The sequence below is a fragment of the Lactuca virosa genome, chromosome 1, assembly GCF_052849685.1.
Source record: "Lactuca virosa cultivar CGN04683 chromosome 1, Lactuca_virosa_CGN04683_v6, whole genome shotgun sequence".
Classification (NCBI taxonomy): Eukaryota; Viridiplantae; Streptophyta; class Magnoliopsida; order Asterales; family Asteraceae; genus Lactuca; species Lactuca virosa.
In genome coordinates, this window is record NC_136426.1 from 178,879,634 (window position 1) to 178,896,884 (window position 17,251).

Below are 17,251 nucleotides of genomic sequence, written 5' to 3' on the forward strand. Positions count from 1 at the left end.
ATATATATATATATATATATATAGAGAGAGAGAGAGAGAGAGAGAGAGATAATTATAAAATTTTGATTGGATAATAGAGTTGGTGTTTACAACTCTAGATATTAAATTTTTAAACTCTAGAGTATAAATGCAAGAATGCAAGCACTTCTTCTATGATTAATATATCACCTTAATTTTATAGTTCTAAGGTATATAACAGGGCAGAATTATGCAATTTCGTCTAGGGAATAAAAAATCTTAGGACCAACCCTGTTCATACGTATAAGTTTTGTAATTTTTTTTAAAACAGTTTGAATAAATTGATTGATTTTAGTTATGCATTAAAATTGTTTTGAATTTGAAATTTAGTTTTGTTGTTTTTATAAAATATAGATTACTATTGATAAAAAGGAAATAAGAAAAAAAATTAAGTTACACAAATTAATTTATTTTAACGGTCTGCAAACTTTATAAAACAAAGAGTTTTTCTTATAGAGTGTAGACGTTTGGTTCTCTTCTTCTTCTATAGATGTCTATAGATGTGTGCTAAAAAAGAATCTATGTACTACCTTAGATGCTACCCCCGTGAAACCCTAACCTATGGTTACATGTCTATGCAATAAGCCAAAACATGCACCAAGTGTCGTCATAATTCTCACTATCTATTTGGTTTTTATGACAATATATATCTCGAAGTGACCTAGGTCAAAACATGCCAATAGAAAACTCATGCCATTACTTTGTATTCTCATTCAAGGGGTTGAAATTGATCGTGAAGAAGGAATTCTCCGTACATCAATATTGTAGTCATTAAGTTGCAGATGAAATTGAGTAACTTCAATGATTTTAAACACTTGATAACCAAAAAAAGTGCATACAAAATTTATTTCCTTTTGAAAAATATGTTTGAATAATGAGTGAAACAATGCACATACGGATACAAGAAGAAAGAATGAAACAAAAGCATAAGATTGAGGACCAAGGAAAACAAAGGAGACGTTTCTGAAATGATGGAAACATCCAACAACCAAATAGGAAATAAACATCGCTAGGGGGAGGGGTGAGAGTGTCTTGTTAGGATAGGTAACATATATTGTCCCATGGCTCCAAATGAGGTAGCGCTAGAGGATGGTAAAAGTTACGATGGTGTTCCCTTCCTGACGAGTTATTCATCTTCCAACTGATGATGAATGAAAACAAATGACAAGTCATTAACATGTGTATTTTTATATTGATAATTTTCTCCTCTTATTAATTAAAAAAAAAGTCCAAGGATGAAATCAATTACAACCCCATTTATACTTACTTGATTTTTCATGGCCTCCTTAAGGTGGAATGCAACTTCAGCGATTGTAGGTCTTTCTTCCCGAGTGTCTTGCAAGCATTGATATGCAATAGTTGAAAACTTGCTCAATGCCCTTGGTTTGATATCTTTCCTTATTCTGGGATCAATAATCTTGTCTAGCTCTTTATTTCTATAGCAAGTTCGGGCCAAATGATGGAGGAATCGCCGCTCATCATGATAATTCAAAGCACAAGCCAACCTTCCACACAATACTTCAAATAAAACTACACCAAAAGAATAGACATCTGATTCTTTTGTTAGAAAACCTGTTCTTTCGTATTGTGGATCACAATAACCATGTGTACCAGCCAAGTTAGTTATCACAAACGTGTTCTCTTGATTTGCTAGACCTATCCTTGACAACCCAAAATCCGCAAGTTTTGCATTCCAATTCTCATCCAACAAAATATTCGCGCTTTTTATATCTCTATGTATTATTCTATGTTTTTCTGCCACATAATTATGAAGATAGTCCAATGCATTAGCAACACCAATGCATATGTTGAGGAGTTGTAGCCACGATAATCCACCCGAAATCGTAGTGTCACGTAAATATGTGTCTAGACTTCCATGGCTTGCATATTCATAAACCAAAATCATCTCTTTGTTATCATCACAAAACCCAACAAGGGTTATAATGTTCTCGTGTTGATACTGTGAAAGCATTGTGAGCTCTGTGAGGAACTCCTTGGTACCTTGAAATCCTTTGACATCAAGTCGTTTTACAGCAACTAGCTTGTTTACATGATCACCCCAGGAGAGGATTCCCATGTAGACACTTCCATACCCACCCTTCCCGATAAAATTTCTTTCATCAAAGTCTTGGGTACAATCTTTTATGGTCTGAAGGGGGATTTTGAAGTCATTTGGTTGTTTGATCTGAGACATAGATATAGACTAATTTAATATTGATCGAATCTCAGAATACATACATATATACACAATTTCTTGAACTAACCTCTCGATATCTTACTAGTGCTTGATCTGAACTTTCAGGTTCGACTGGAAGTATACCATGAGTAGACAATTTTACCATCTCAGCAACATGTGCGTGTGCTTCTAATATCTATGGACACATGCATAAACAAATATAAGCAATCATCAAATGAATTTTCTGAAGGAAGAGAAGTGTCCAGAATTTACCTCATCTGGCACTTCGATGGATTCTTCCAGACTGAGAGCCTTCAAAACCTCAAATAGGACAGCAGCCATTTGATACTCTTTTGGAAAATGGGTACTGATATTAGAAGTAAATTTATGTAATGAGGATCGAATATTAAACAAAATAAGACACAAAAAAAATGCTTACAGATCAGCAGGTTTATCAGCATTTTGTTGGCGTTGAATGTACTTGCTGTAATAATGCCGATAAAAGGCCTGCATTTCACGTGCATCAGTATCTATTCTTCCTCTTAATGTTGTTGCATTTTCCTGAATAGAATACAATGATGGAGTTCATAATCTTAGAATCGAAGTAAAAAAGTTTCCAGTGGCAATGGAGTAAATATGGTCATTTAAGCACTTGCATAAGCAAACAAGGATACATGAGGTGATGAAGAACAAAAGACTGAAATAAGTTTTGACATTTTTGGCGTGCATCAATTAATAGTATAAGAAAAGAAATTAAGGCCATGTTAACCTACACTATCATCTTTTTTAAAAGATTCTGACTAATAAAATAAACTTTTTGGCTTTCAAATTGTAGTTAAGAATGAGGTTTTAATGAGACAGTAATCATTATATAGAAAAAAAAAGCTTACATATATTTTCTGTTATGTGTAAGTTTTATTTGATACTTTAATGGTGTATAAAGTTTTCAACGATCACATAACTAAAAGTTCAGTTCGTTAAAATGGGCTTAGATCCGGGAAGCAATAAATTACCCACACTACATATTCTTCTGTTGCTAAACTTCCACCAATTAAATTCACTTTCCTATTCTTTTCTTATGATGGGAACTTTTGTCAATTGACACCTGAAATGATGAATTTTTTTTTGTTCATGTAACCTGTCAATAGAGATCACATGAAACGAGTTTTTCGGTTACCTACCGAAGCAATTTTTGGTTGCATTGCAGGTATAAGGGCAACAAAGATCCAGGATTTGTAAGTTGTCAATTTCAAGTACAAAGTTCTTTTCAACTTTCCACTAACAAACTTCTTTCCGTTCTTTGTTTTAAATAAACGTGTTACAAACAAACGGATAAAAACAATACTGAATAGAATTTTCCACCCCCATAATATTACTTCATTTCAAAATCAAATACTGAATTATAGGAAAAGGGAGAGAAAATGTACCTTGCGTAGGCGATGAATTAGGGCAGTCTTGAATTGATGAACACCACGACCACTTGATAGTGGATCTTGTCTATGAGCTTTATCAAGGGCATGCATTCGACCTGATGAAATGGTTTATATACATGGCATTCAGTTTTGAGAAAATGGGCACTACCATCTAATAGATGTTTCAATGCTATCACCGGTTAAAATGCAAGGAAGTTCAATTTCAAACATAATCTCTATAAACTCAGCACTGAATAAGCCTTCCCTGTTTTACTCTTCCTCGACACAATCTTTATTTGATTCAAATTAGAAACATATATACAAGTTTTTTATCCACCAAAATATTGCAGAGTACAAAGTATCACATTTGATATGGTTTGGTTTCCTTGTAGCAGATGTTGTGGAGCTCATTTATAGAGTTTAAAGGGTCATGCAGAGTAATACTATGACTAGATTATGGATGTAGTTTTTAAAATAATTAGTTTTCCATCCAGTAAAGATTAACAACGCAGCTTGTTGCCTGTTTTCCTTACAAATCGATGTAAAACTTTCATGCATATTATTCTCAAAATTTGTGTAACAATCGAAAAATATGAAATACTAAAAAAATATGGATAACCTTTGAAGATATGAGTATGAGAATAAAAATATGTTTTTCTAGAAGTTTTTGCAATAAGCTAATTCATGAAGCATCGTGTTCAAAGTAGTTTCTACCTCGTATGCATATAATAAAAACTATTGCTTCCATATGAAGCTAAAGGGATCCACAATGCATTGAACTCTACAGAGTTCAATGGGTTGTCACATCATCTTTCTACAATCCATACAATTTTATCATTTTTTCCCTACAATGCATTGAACTCTACAAAGTTCAATAGAATGTTACAAAATGTAATTTGTAATAAATATTTATGAATTAAAAACTTTCCTTTTTCCTATTGAAGAGTTCAATGGTCATTGAACTCCAAATCCATTGAATGTCAATGTGACATCTCACAATGATATAGTTTAGTCCATTGAATGACACATAGACTTGACACCTCCTTCAACTCTCTTATTGAACTCACCATTGTGGATGCTCTAAGAACATATCCATTTAACAAAAGCCTATACTCACAAACTCTCAAATCGTCAACCTTTTCAAAAAGCTTGTTTTTTAAAATTAACTAATTTATTGTTGTCTTTCTAATATGTTATTTATAGTATATAATTTGTCATTTTTTAAGTATACGTCATATTTCTTGAAAAAATAGCATTAGCTAAATTATTATTTCAATTCAATAAAATTTTGATTAATTATTATATATGTGACTGCAGTGTTTTTTAATCTTTGATATTTTTGTTTTTTTGAAAGTTTTGATAATTCATTTTTAATAATATAAATTTCATATATTATATTCAATTCTAGTTTGTAATAAAAAATTAATACATATTCAGTATCTAAAAATCACTAGGGTGTGCATAAAATATTATCAAATGTAAGGAGGAAAATGGACACAACCTAGCTATAAGAGAAATAAGTAGTTTAAGCTTACTAAATGGTCGGAATAACATCTTAAAATATCCCTGTAAAAAACTATTAAATTTGTATTTTCAGATAGTAAAAAGTTCTAGAAAATGCTACAACTTAAGACACCATAACAAAAGAAAAATCAAAAATCAATAATACAAAATAAAGTTCAAGCATAAGCAAACTAACAAGGACTAGCCTAACTACCAATTATTTGAGAAGATGCACTATTATCATTTTAACTTTACTATTGCGGTATTGCCTATGATGAAAAACATAATGAATTTTTCGTGAATAATAACATGGAAAGGTAGGGGTGATAATTTATAACACGGCACGACAAAAGTATTCGACATAAAACGAAATTGAGACGAAACTGAAATTCGAGTTCGTGTTCGTGAGTGTAAAAAACACAATGTCGTGTCGTGTTCGTGTTCAAAATTCGACACGAAATTGACACGATTTAGCATTTGTTTGACGTGTTTTTTTTGTGTTTGTCATGTTATTTATTATTAAGTATTAATTAAATAAACTAAATGTTATTTTATGTTATCTTTGTCGTGTTGTGGTTGTCGTTTTTAATTGGTTCGTGCTCGTGTTAGTTAAAAACAAACACAACATCGTGTCTTGTTGTGTTCGTGTTATAAAACTTTGTCGCGTCTTGTTGTGTTCGTGTTATAAAACTTTGTCGCGTCGTGTCGTGTCAGACAAAAATAGGATAAGATTGCCGGATTTGACACCCCTATGGAAAGGTTGTCGAAATAACTTCTAATAAAACAAAATACAAAACGTTGTCGAAAACCGCTCATTCCTAAAACCAAATTCAAACCAACACCTACACATATAAAAAGTAAAAAAGGAACTTACAAAGGTATGCAGCCCTCGGGTGATAAGGTTCAACTTCATCAGCAAAATTTAAAATAGGCACAATATCACATAGAGCTGAAGGCACTGCCATATTATCCATCATAACCTCCCACCAAAGGCCCTTGTCTCTTTTAAGACATTAGGGCTTCAGAGATCTTCGTATAGAAGAGCTTGAGCTCACTCTAAATTACCTGTTGGTACAAACAATCAGAATCAGACAAATACAATATTGCAGTAAAACAAATCAGGCTACTTTTAATCAGTTTTAATTGAATTAATATAAATTCCACAGCTTTAATATCTTAAAGAGGCAAGAATATTACATTATGAAGAGCTTCAATTCCTTTCAGTTTGTCACTATTCGACTACAATAATCAAAATCACAAGAAAGTAGAAACCCACTTCATCAAACATCTCAAATTCGTATAACACAGATATTCAATCTGCCTGTTATCAGACAACTTGATACCGGAAAGATCGCAACCCTTACAGTAATTTGATCTCTTCTTCGAGCAGTGAAACTTCATTAGATAGTGATGAAATTGCTAAAATAATGAGAAAGAGAGTTATGAACTTACCAAGTAACTGAAATCATCAATCGTTCAAAGGAAAGAAACTTCTCATCATCATAGTAAGCCTTTTCCCAAAAATAAAGTATCTGTGAGTAAGGAGGCTTTGATGCAGAAAGCTAGCTTCTGAGAATTATAGTGGGAGAGAATGAGAGAACGTCAACGTGGAATTCCGCTAATTATGGACGAGTAAAAAAGATTAAAGAGTTGGCTTTTGGTTAAAATAATACCAAGATTAAAGTTTTTATGCTTTCGGTATGATCCAACATCGGTCGGTGTGTTATTGTCGGGTGTGTGTTTGGCTTATTTGTTTGAATTTTATATAAAAAATATTAATTTTCACTTTGTTATACTTCTATTATAAACTTAAAATTTTCTTATTTTAATTGCAATTAATTGTAATCTAAATTATTTTTACATACTCTTTTTTGTATTTGACGATTATAATGTTTAAATAGTTTTGTGTATAATGTTATGTAACTTTTTTTTTCATTTGTTGTAGTTATTATTTTAGTGAAAGACGTATATAGTAATTAGACGGGAAAATAACTTATTAAGGTAATTAACTTTTCGGTATGTTTACATCTATGTAACTATGTTTTTTTTGTACACATCTAAGTAACAAACTTGTTGAAGTGTTCACATATGACCATTATGACTTGCTATAGTTGGTTAAATCCTAGATGTGAACACTTTCAAAAAGTTCGTTACCTAGATGTGTACAAAAAAAATAGTTACCCAAATATGAACAGTAAAAATAAATTACACAAATGGTCCTTATGGTTTGGGAGAATTTGTGTTTTTGGTCTCTAGCTTATTTTATTAACTCGGATGGTCTCTACTGTTTATTTTTGTTACGCGTTTGGTCCCTGTCTTACCTAAAAAGACTATTTTGCCCTTATTAATTTATTTTTTAATTAATTTTCTTATTCATGTATTTATATTTTATATATTTAAAAAAATTAATAGACCCCACATATCTGTATCTCCTCACCATAAACCTCAAACTACATTTGAGAAATTTAATTCGGATGGTCTCTATTGTTTATTTTTGTTGCGCGTTTGGTCCCTGTCTTACCTAAAAAACTATTGTGCCTTTATTAATTAATTTTTTAATTAATTTTTTTATTTATGTATTTATTTTTTATATATTTAAAAAAATTAATAGACCCCACATATCTGTATCTCATCACTGTACACCTGAAACCACATTTGAGAAATTTAATTTGCCAGTCACCCTCCCATCTCTCATCCTCCCTAACTTCTATTTCTTTTCCATCTTTAATAACATCGACGTCTTCACCATCCTTCTTTTTTTGGTACTTCAACTCTGGCGAAACAACATAAATAGAAGTTGAAAAGGATGAGAGATGGGATGGTGAGGAGATACAGATATGTGGGGTCTACTATTTTTTCTTAAATATATAAAGAATAAATACATAAACAAGAAAATTAATTAAAAAAATAAATTAATAAGGGCACAATAGTCTTTTTAGGTAAGACAGAGACCAAGCTCGTAACAAAATTAAACAGTAGGGATCATCCGAGTTAAAAAAAATTAATTAATTAAAAAATAAACAGTAGGGATCATCCGAGGAGATACAAATATGTGGGGTCTATTAATTTTTTTAAATATGTAAAACATAAATACATAAATAAGAAAATTAATTAAAAAATAAATTAATAAAGACGCAATAGTCTTTTAGGTAGGACAGGGACCAAACGCGCAACAAAAATAAACAGTAAGGACCATCTAAGTTAAAAAAATAAGTTAGGGACCAAAAACACAAATTCTCTCAAACCATAGGGACCATTCGTGTAATTTATTTTTACTTTTCGTTATGTTCATATTTGGATAACTATTTTTATTGTACACATCTAGGTAACGAACTTGTTGAAAGCGTTCACATCTAGGATTTAACCTGCTATAGCAGGTCATAATAGTCATATGTGAACACTTCCAACAAGTTTGTTACCTAGATGTGTACAAAAAAAAGATAGTTACACAGATGTGAACATACCGAAAAGTTAATTACCTTAATAAGTTATTTTCCCTAATTAGACGGCACATCTTTCAAATTGTTTTGGTGTATATTTTCAGTCTAATTTTTATCTCCGTTTTATATTATAGCTTTGAGCACTAAAGATCTAGATCTATGAAAAGGAAAGAAAAACATGACATTTGTCAACAAGTCAAGGTTAAATGGAACCTTATATGAAAACTCTAATTTATATCATAGGCAAAATATATATATATATATATATATATATATATATATATATAAAGGACTTTGTGGGGTTTCTATCAATGGTTTATGAAGGGTTAGAGAAGAAACATTAAGATGTTTGTTTTTTAAAAGGTTAAAGGTTTATAGTATATGGACCATATCCACATATAGATGTAATGTTGTGACAACCGTCAAATCTCATGCTATTACCAAACATGAAGATCTTGAAATTTCATGTACAGACAAAAATCATTCTAGACTTACTAGTAGAAACTAAGCCATTACATAGTAGACATGTCGAAACAGTTAGAAACAACTTAGTGTATGCTCAGTAATCACATTCACATGTGAATTATCCAACTATCTTATAAACTGTGCATGTCATTTTAGGAACTCAATAAACTTTATATTGTTATATGCTATTAAGAGTATTCATAGCTACTTTTTGCTATTTTAATATTTTGGAGTGATAATTTATAAACTATTCATATCATTTTATGAAATCACTAAACTTTTGTAACACCCATAAAATTTGAGCCAATTTAAAACTTTTTAAATCATTTAAAACCATTCATTTATTACAATTAGTTTTCAAAATAGTTTAAACATCAGAGTTCCCAGAAATCATATTCATCAATCGAGGAAGTGTACGGTCACGCCTTCGCCTTCCCGCGGTCATCCGTTGTACCTGAAACAATAATCGATAAATGTAAGCTCGAAGGCTTAGTGAGTTACCCCCAAAATACTCATACACACAACAATACACATATAATAAAAAACATCATATTATGGGTCCAATCATCCGTCGGGATGGAATACCCCATGCCCCTCAACCATCGGGTTCGAATGCCAACATACTATGGGTCCAATCAACCATCGGGTTGGAATACCCCAGGCCCCTCAACCATCGGGTTCGAATGCCAACGTACTACGAGTCCAATCATCCTCGGGATGGAATACTCTCGGCCCACAACCATCGGGTTGGAATGCCCACACACTACACACATAGCACAGATACTATGGGTCCACTCATCCATTGGGATGGAATAACCCAGGCCCCTCAACCATCGGGTTGGAATGCCAACATACTATGGGTCCACTCAACCATCGGGTTGGAATACCCCAGACCCATCAACCATCGGGTTGGAATGCCAACGTACTACGAGTCCAATCATCCTCGGGATGGAATACTCTCGGCGCACAACAAATCAAACATGTGCACCTATATCAGATAATCATGTAACAAACTATAGAGATAACATACTAGGGTCCTATCATCCTCGGGATGGAATACCCTCAACTACCAATCAATCATGTGCACACATAACAGGTAATCTCCTACCAGCATACAGACAGTCAGACCAACTACAGGTCTCTAAGCATAACCACATCCTTTCTACCAGGATACCGATCTATCATACCATACCAACATATAACCATCTTGTCTACTAGAATACCGACCTAACAGATCATACCAACATACAACCATCCTATCTACCAGGATACCGATCTAACATATCATAACAATATCAATTCCAAATACAAATCAAAGGGTCGGCCTTGGTGCCTTAGACCCTTGAGTACAGTGAGGATAACTCACCTCGCAAGTAGCTCGGAAGGTAGTGTCAAACTCTTCCAAATGTAGCTCCAACTCCAATACTTATATTCACCAATGTCCTTTGCTATCAATATTCAATTAACCAAAATACCCTCATAAGTCAACTGGTCAACCCTTGGTCAAGGTCAAAGTCAACTATCAAGGTCAACAGTCCATGTTGACCTCAACTCGTCGAGTACTCTCAGCTACTTGCCGAGTTCCTGACATAACTCGCCAATTCGCCGAGTCACTTGAGTGACTCGTCGAGTTTCTAGAGTCAGTGGCCGTAAACTCCTTGGCCAACTCGTCGATTTTTCCCCTTACAACTCGCCGCGTTCATACGTATCCAAAGGTTGGGAAAACCCTAGCCGACTCGCCGAGTCACTTATCTGACTCGCCGAGCCCAAGGCAATCTTCATCGCACTCGCCGAGTTGTTCATCCAACTCGTCGAGTTCATGACCATCTTCATATGACTCGCCGAGTCGACCTTGCGACTCGCCGAGTCCCTTCAATCCTTCAACCATACATATGCTTTTTAGGTCATGCAAAGACTCCATACTGCAAATATGAGTTCCTAGGGCATGTTTATCACGTAAAGTTGCAAACTTTACGTGCATGCAAGGTGATAATGGCCCAAAACAAGCTAAAGGAGTGGCTTAAGGTAAGGGAAAGGCCATAGCTCAATAAAGACTGGAACTTTATGACAAAGAGGGGCTAAAGGAGTCCAGATCTGAGATTACAACCTCAGATCTTGACCCAAATTGGAGAACCACCACAAAAACCCTAAAATCCCAACCCATAATGAGGAGATCTAACTAAGAGAGAGCCAAGGTAACAACTTGTTACCTCCAAAATGATACCAAGACAGAGAAGAATTCGGATCTACAACAGCCCCTTGCTCCAAACTTCTTAAACTCCAAGCTTTTTACTCCAAAGATCCCTCTTCCAAGCTAAGGAGCACACAATTATAGAAAGCAACCACGAATTAGGGTTTATGAACTCAAGGGAGGCAGTAAGAGAGACTAAGGGGAATAAGTGGTCCTTAAATAGGGTGAAAATCCCCGAAATTTAGGGTTTCATCTGCCAGCTCCTACTCGTCGAGTCCCTTCTTGGACTCGGCGAGTAGGTCACTTAAACTCGCGGATTAACTCGCTGCTACTCGGCGATTTAGGCCACCAACTCGTTGAGTAGACCTTAAAACCATGAGAATTTATAACTATAAATTGATACTCGGGAATCGGGGCGTTACAACTTTTTACTGATATATACTACTATGAGTATCTGCAACCCTTTTTACTCTTTTAATATTGTAAGGTGGAAAGCATGTTACTCATTTATAAACTGTCTGTGCCATTTTATGAAGTCACTAAACTTTATACTGTTATATACTATTGTGAGTATTCACAATCTTTTTTTACTTTTTTCATATTTTGGGGTGAAAAGAATGACTACCATATTACTATAACATCCAAATCCAAGTATTTCATTTTAAGCCCTTGATGTATTTAAAGTTGGCAAAAGAGGACCCTCCATATGTTGGGCGTACATGTATGTACGCTTAGCATACATAAGTGTGTGCATCGGGCATGTTTATCATGCAAAGACTCCATACTGCAGATCTAAGTTCCTAGGGCATGTTTATCACGTAAAGTTGCAAACTTTACGTGCATGCAAGGTGATAATGGCCCAAAACAAGCTAAAGGAGTGGCTTAAGGTAAAGGAAAGGCCATAGCTCAACAAAGACTGGAACTTTATGACAAATAGGGGCTAAAGGAGTCCAGATCTGAGATTGCAACCTCATATCTTGACCCAAATTGGAGAACCACCACAAAAACCCTAAAATCCCAACCCATAATGAGGAGATCTAACTAAGAGAGAGCCAAGGTAACAACTTGTTACCTCCAAAATGATACCAAGACAGAGAAGAATTCGGATCTACAACAGCCCCTTGCTCCAAACTTCTTGAACTCCAAGCTTTTTACTCCAAAGATCCCTCTTCCAAGCTAAGGAGCACACAATTATAGAGAGCAACCACGAATTAGGGTTTATGAACTCAAGGGAGGCAGTAAGAGAGACTAAGGGGAATAAGTGGTCCTTAAATAGGGTGCAAATCCCCGGAATTTAGGGTTTTATCTGCCAGCTCCTACTCGTCGAGTCCCTTCTTGGACTCGGCGAGTAGGTCACTTAAACTCGCGGACTAACCCGCTGCTACTCGGCGAGTTAGGCCACCAACTCGTCGAGTAGACCTTAACACCATGAGAATTTATAACTATAAATTGATACTCGGGAATCGGGGCGTTACAACTTTTTACTGATATATACTACTATGAGTATCTGCAACCCTTTTTACTCTTTTAATATTGTAAGGTGGAAAGCATGTTACTCATTTATAAACTGTCTGTTCCATTTTATGAAGTCACTAAACTTTATACTGTTATATACTATTGTGAGTATTCACAATCTTTTTTTACTTTTTTCATATTTTGGGGTGAAAAGAATGACTATCATATTACTATAACATCCAAATCCAAGTATTTCATTTTAAGCCCTTGATGTATTTAAAGTTGGCAAAAGAGGACCCTCCATATGTTGGTCGTACATGTATATACGCTTAGCATACACAAGTGTGTGCATCGGGTAGCCGAGGCTCGTATGCGGGCCGTACAAGCTTGTATGTGGGGCGTACGAGGCCAAAAGCTAAAACCCTAATTATCGGACTTGAGCCCTATTTAAGCTCATTTATGACTTAGACCCTCTTCCTTACCAGCCCCCACTGTCTTTAAACGTCCCTAAAACCCTAGTTACCATTGAGAGTAATCCTTGAGCTTGAAGGTGCCAAAAGTAACCCTTTTTGGTGTGTTTGCAAGAAGAAGGAGGAGGTGAGAAAGTATTGGACGTGGGAGAGCTTCTAGATCCTGCATCTAGAACATCTTGAGGAGCTTTTGGAGGTAAAAAGCTCCCATCTTGCTAATCCTTTTGCTCGTTTGAGTTAGGGTTTGGTAATAAGTCCATTTTTGGTCCATGGATCCTCTCTTGTGAGTTTGAGCAACTCTAGAGGTTAGAAATGTTAGATGTGAGTTCCTTTGGCATGTTAAAAGCATAAAAATGCTGACTTGATGGTTGTTATGGCACCATGCATGACTTTAAGATCTTAAAGGGAGTCTTAATGGATTAAATGTGGTGTTGGGTTCCCATATGGCATGCAAAGGCATAAAGTTGCCAACTTTATGCCCTAGGACCTTTAAAATGACCAAGATCTTGAATTGGACGAAGTGGCTACATGAATTAAGCACTTAATGGCTATTTGTGCAAAACAGCTTATACGTTGGGCGTACTAGTTCATACGTTGCGCTTACGACCAAAGGACCTAGTACGCTAAGTGTACTGATGATGTACGTTGGGCGTACGCTTCCAGTGAGTTTTGGGCTTACGTTGGGCTTTTGAGCCATTTGAGCCCTATTTGACCTTGGGCCTGGATCTATTAGAGTAAATGGGCCTTTGAACTTGTTATTAGACCATAGGTGGCATGGTTGGGCCTTTTGGGACTTGTGACCCATTATTGTTTTGGACCTTGGATGTTAGGCCCATTAAAGAAGAAAGACTTATGGGCCTTATTGGAGGATGTAACATCCCAAAATTCAAGACAAAAAATTTCGTTTTTAAATAAGTTATTATAAAACCAGTTAGTATAGTAACCTCCATAATAACATCCCATGTCAAAACCAAAGTGTAAATAATCAAAACATATTAACATAAAACAATATCAGAGTGTAATCCCAAAGATCTCATGTGCGGAAAACATAGTGTGATGCGCTGCGATCAAGTCGGCTCCTGTCCTTTGAAAACGTAGTACCTGAAACCAAAACTGAAAACCGTAAGCACGAAGCTTAGTGAGTTCCCCCATCATACCACATACCATACAACATATACATTGCCAAGCATATCTGGGTGCTGGCCTCCCCTTCGGTCTCTTTCAACCTGATAACTGCCTAGCATATCTGGGTGCTGGCCTCCCCTTCGGTCTCTTTCAACCGGATAACTGTCTAGCATATATGGGTGCTGGCCTCCCTTTCGGTCCCTTTCAACCGGATAATCGCCTAGCATATCTGGGTGTTGGCCTCCCCTTCGGTCTGTTTCAACTGGATAACGAGGACTATTTCACCCCTACCACTACCACATAATAACATAGCATAAACATACTGCTAGGCATGCATGGGTTCTGACGACCCCTTCGGTATCTTTCAACCGGTATCTGGGGACTATTTCACTACTACTACTACTACTAACATGTATCACATAGCATCCTAGCATACAAACATAACAGATAATGACATACCAGATAATTATCACAAAGATAATCATCTAACAAACAACTCCTACTAGTGGGTCGGCATTGTGGCCTTAGACCCACTTCTACTGGAAGGTAACTCACCTCACACTGCTGAAGTCCCATAGACACAACTCTAACTGCTGGATGACAGGTTCTCGAACTATCAATCATCAAAATAACACCCAATCAGCAATTATGTTCCAACATATACCCATAAGTCCATGCTTGGGGTAAAAGACTGATTTACCCCTATCTTAGCTTGATTCAAGCCCAAGGCCCAATCCAAAGGCCCAAAATTCAACTATGAGTCAAAGCCCAACATATGGCCCAATTTTACAAATTGGGCCCAAACCTTTACATGGTCTTATTCTAAGGCCAACTACTTAGTCCAGTTCAAACATCTGACATTTCTAATGACCCAATATCTCATAATCATAAAAGCCCATCTATGGCCTAATTTTCCAAATTAGGCCCAAACCCCTCACATAGGCCTTACCCTAAAGCCCATTAAATTATTCTAGTCCATTTGCTTGTTCTTGGATGGCCCATTATTAGCCCAATCACCAAAGTACAATAGAAAGGCCCAACTTAAGGCCCAAGTAAAATTAGGGTTTCCACATAAAATGACGATTAGGGTTAAGTGTTTCTTACTTAACTCATTAAGGACTTAATCCATTAAGTCCATCAATCTATTGGGTAAATCATATAGTATGCTCAGGCTTAATACATAATCCAATTCCAATGGCCCAAAATGCGGGTCCCGATAAGTCCAAGCCCATAATTCCAAAATTACGGTTTTCTAAACCCTAATTAGGGTTTCCCACCCATCACAACCTAATTAGGCCCAAAACTAAATCTTTAGATCAATTAGGGTTTCAATAGGCCCACTAGGGTTTCATTATTCGGGCACCACCCACTACCACTTCGGGTAGTGGTGGTCAACGACGGCTCACGGCAGCGGCCACCACCTCACGGTGGTGGTTAGGGTTCTAGTCCAATCGATTCAAAGCATCCCAAAAGTAATCCAAATGTATGCAAAGCACACTGCCACCCAACACGACGGTTGGTAGCGGCAGGAGGCAGCAGCCACCACCTCACGGTGGTGGTTATGAGTTTTTTTTCATTATTCTAGCCACTAGTTACAATTTACAATGCTTTAACTCAAATAAACACACACACACAACTAGATAAACACACACAACCACCCATGTGGTGGCCGGCGGTGGTACGTGGTGGTAGCCACCACCTTACGGTGGTGGTGGTGGCTTCCTTGGTTTTCCAGCCACACAAAACACACAGAAACCCTAAGATAACACACACACGCATTGCACACGCCATCACTTAACAGTGGTGGTGAGTGGTGACGGCAGCATCAACCTTAGCGGCCACCACGGTGGCTAAAGGTGGTAATAATGGCGTCGTCGAAAAAAGATTCGTCGTAGAGGCAGCAGTGGCGACGAACAGCGGCGCTACGGCGGCAGTCAACGGCGGCATCAATCGACGGTGGATGGAGCTGGGGGGTGGCACCGATGGAGCGAAGATAGACGGAAGGAGGAGGGAGGAAGTCTGGTGGCACTGTCGTCGGCTGGGAATGGCAACAGCAGCGTTGCGATGACTGCCACCACCTCACGGTGGTAGCGGTGGTTTGTGACCTCGACAGCGGGGTAGCGAGCGATGAAAGATGGCGAAGTAGCAGCGACCAGGTGGCGATCGTCTCACCAAGGCGGCGGCTGGAAGGTCACGGTGGTCCTTCCCCATCTACGCGCGACGTCTGGCGATGCAGCAGCAGAGACGGTGGTTGAGGAGGGCTCCTATAGTGGTGGTGGCGACCGGAGGTGAAGAAGTGGGAGTGGCGGCCGATGAAGGAGGCATAAGGAGGGTGACGGCTGGAGATGGTTTAGTTAGGGTTAGGGTTTGTATGGGCTATATACCCGAGCCCTACGAAACTTAATGCCATAATGTCAAGAATGGTCCCTCCGTCTTCCTTTTCTTTCAAAACAATCCCACAATTTACCTTTTTAACCCAACCATCTAAAATCCCTTCAAATTAACTCCGAAATTTACCCAACTGCCCCTGTATTCATAATTATTTACAACCTGAATCCGAATTTTACACTTTTAACCCCCAATCTCTAAAATTGTGACAATTAGCTCCTCGAGACCAACACCTTGCTATATAATTATTGATTTTAGGGCAACTATACATTAATTTATTTATTTAATAAACGGGGTGTTACAACTCTCTCCCACTTAAATTAGATTTCGTCCTCAAAATCATTCCTTACCATTCCTTACACGCCCAACTACCCAAGTAACATGGTCACAATCCAGGGTATTGTTAGATAAGGTATCTAAGTCCATAACGTACTTGACCCGAGAGTAGCATGGTCCATTTGGGTTGCACTTCACCGGAACAATCTGTTGATCCAATAAGGCCCAAACAATGGAAGCCCAAACATTGGCCCAATACCGAAAACGTTAAGTCCAAGACCCATTTACTGAGTATGTGGGGCGTACTCAGCTCGTACGCTTAACATACTCCA

The 17,251-nt window shown here is 36.9% G+C and overlaps 1 protein-coding gene across 2 annotated transcripts; it reads right to left on the reverse strand.

Moving 5' to 3' along the window:
- Nucleotides 1–837: 837 nt before the first annotated feature.
- LOC145161903 (putative serine/threonine-protein kinase PBL22) lies at nucleotides 838–6,731 on the reverse strand. 2 transcript variants are annotated; one of them, XM_079081373.1, is made up of 8 exons: nucleotides 6,562–6,731; nucleotides 5,984–6,174; nucleotides 3,622–3,722; nucleotides 2,634–2,755; nucleotides 2,468–2,561; nucleotides 2,283–2,390; nucleotides 1,286–2,203; nucleotides 838–1,159 (listed from the first exon to the last, which is right to left on the reverse strand). In XM_079081373.1, exons 2-8 carry the CDS (start codon nucleotides 6,084–6,086, stop codon nucleotides 1,145–1,147), a joined length of 1,461 nt encoding a protein of 486 aa, XP_078937499.1. In that variant the 5' UTR covers nucleotides 6,087–6,174; nucleotides 6,562–6,731; the 3' UTR covers nucleotides 838–1,144. The 2 variants fall into 2 exon arrangements, with proteins under 2 accessions (XP_078937499.1, XP_078937500.1); XM_079081374.1 differs by lacking the exon at nucleotides 6,562–6,731 and adding an exon at nucleotides 6,307–6,354.
- Between the last annotated feature and the right edge of the window lie 10,520 nt (nucleotides 6,732–17,251).

Excerpts from the sequence above, each read along its gene's own strand:
- LOC145161903 (XM_079081373.1), bottom strand. The coding sequence starts at position 6,086 with ATGATGGATAATATGGCAGTGCCTTCAGCTCTATGTGATATTGTGCCT. Across the intron at positions 2,562-2,633 it reads GCTGATAAACCTGCTGATCT|TACCCATTTTCCAAAAGAGT; the intron begins GTAAGCATTTTT and ends TTCTAATATCAG. Across the intron at positions 2,204-2,282 it reads CACTAGTAAGATATCGAGAG|ATCAAACAACCAAATGACTT; the intron begins GTTAGTTCAAGA and ends TCTATGTCTCAG.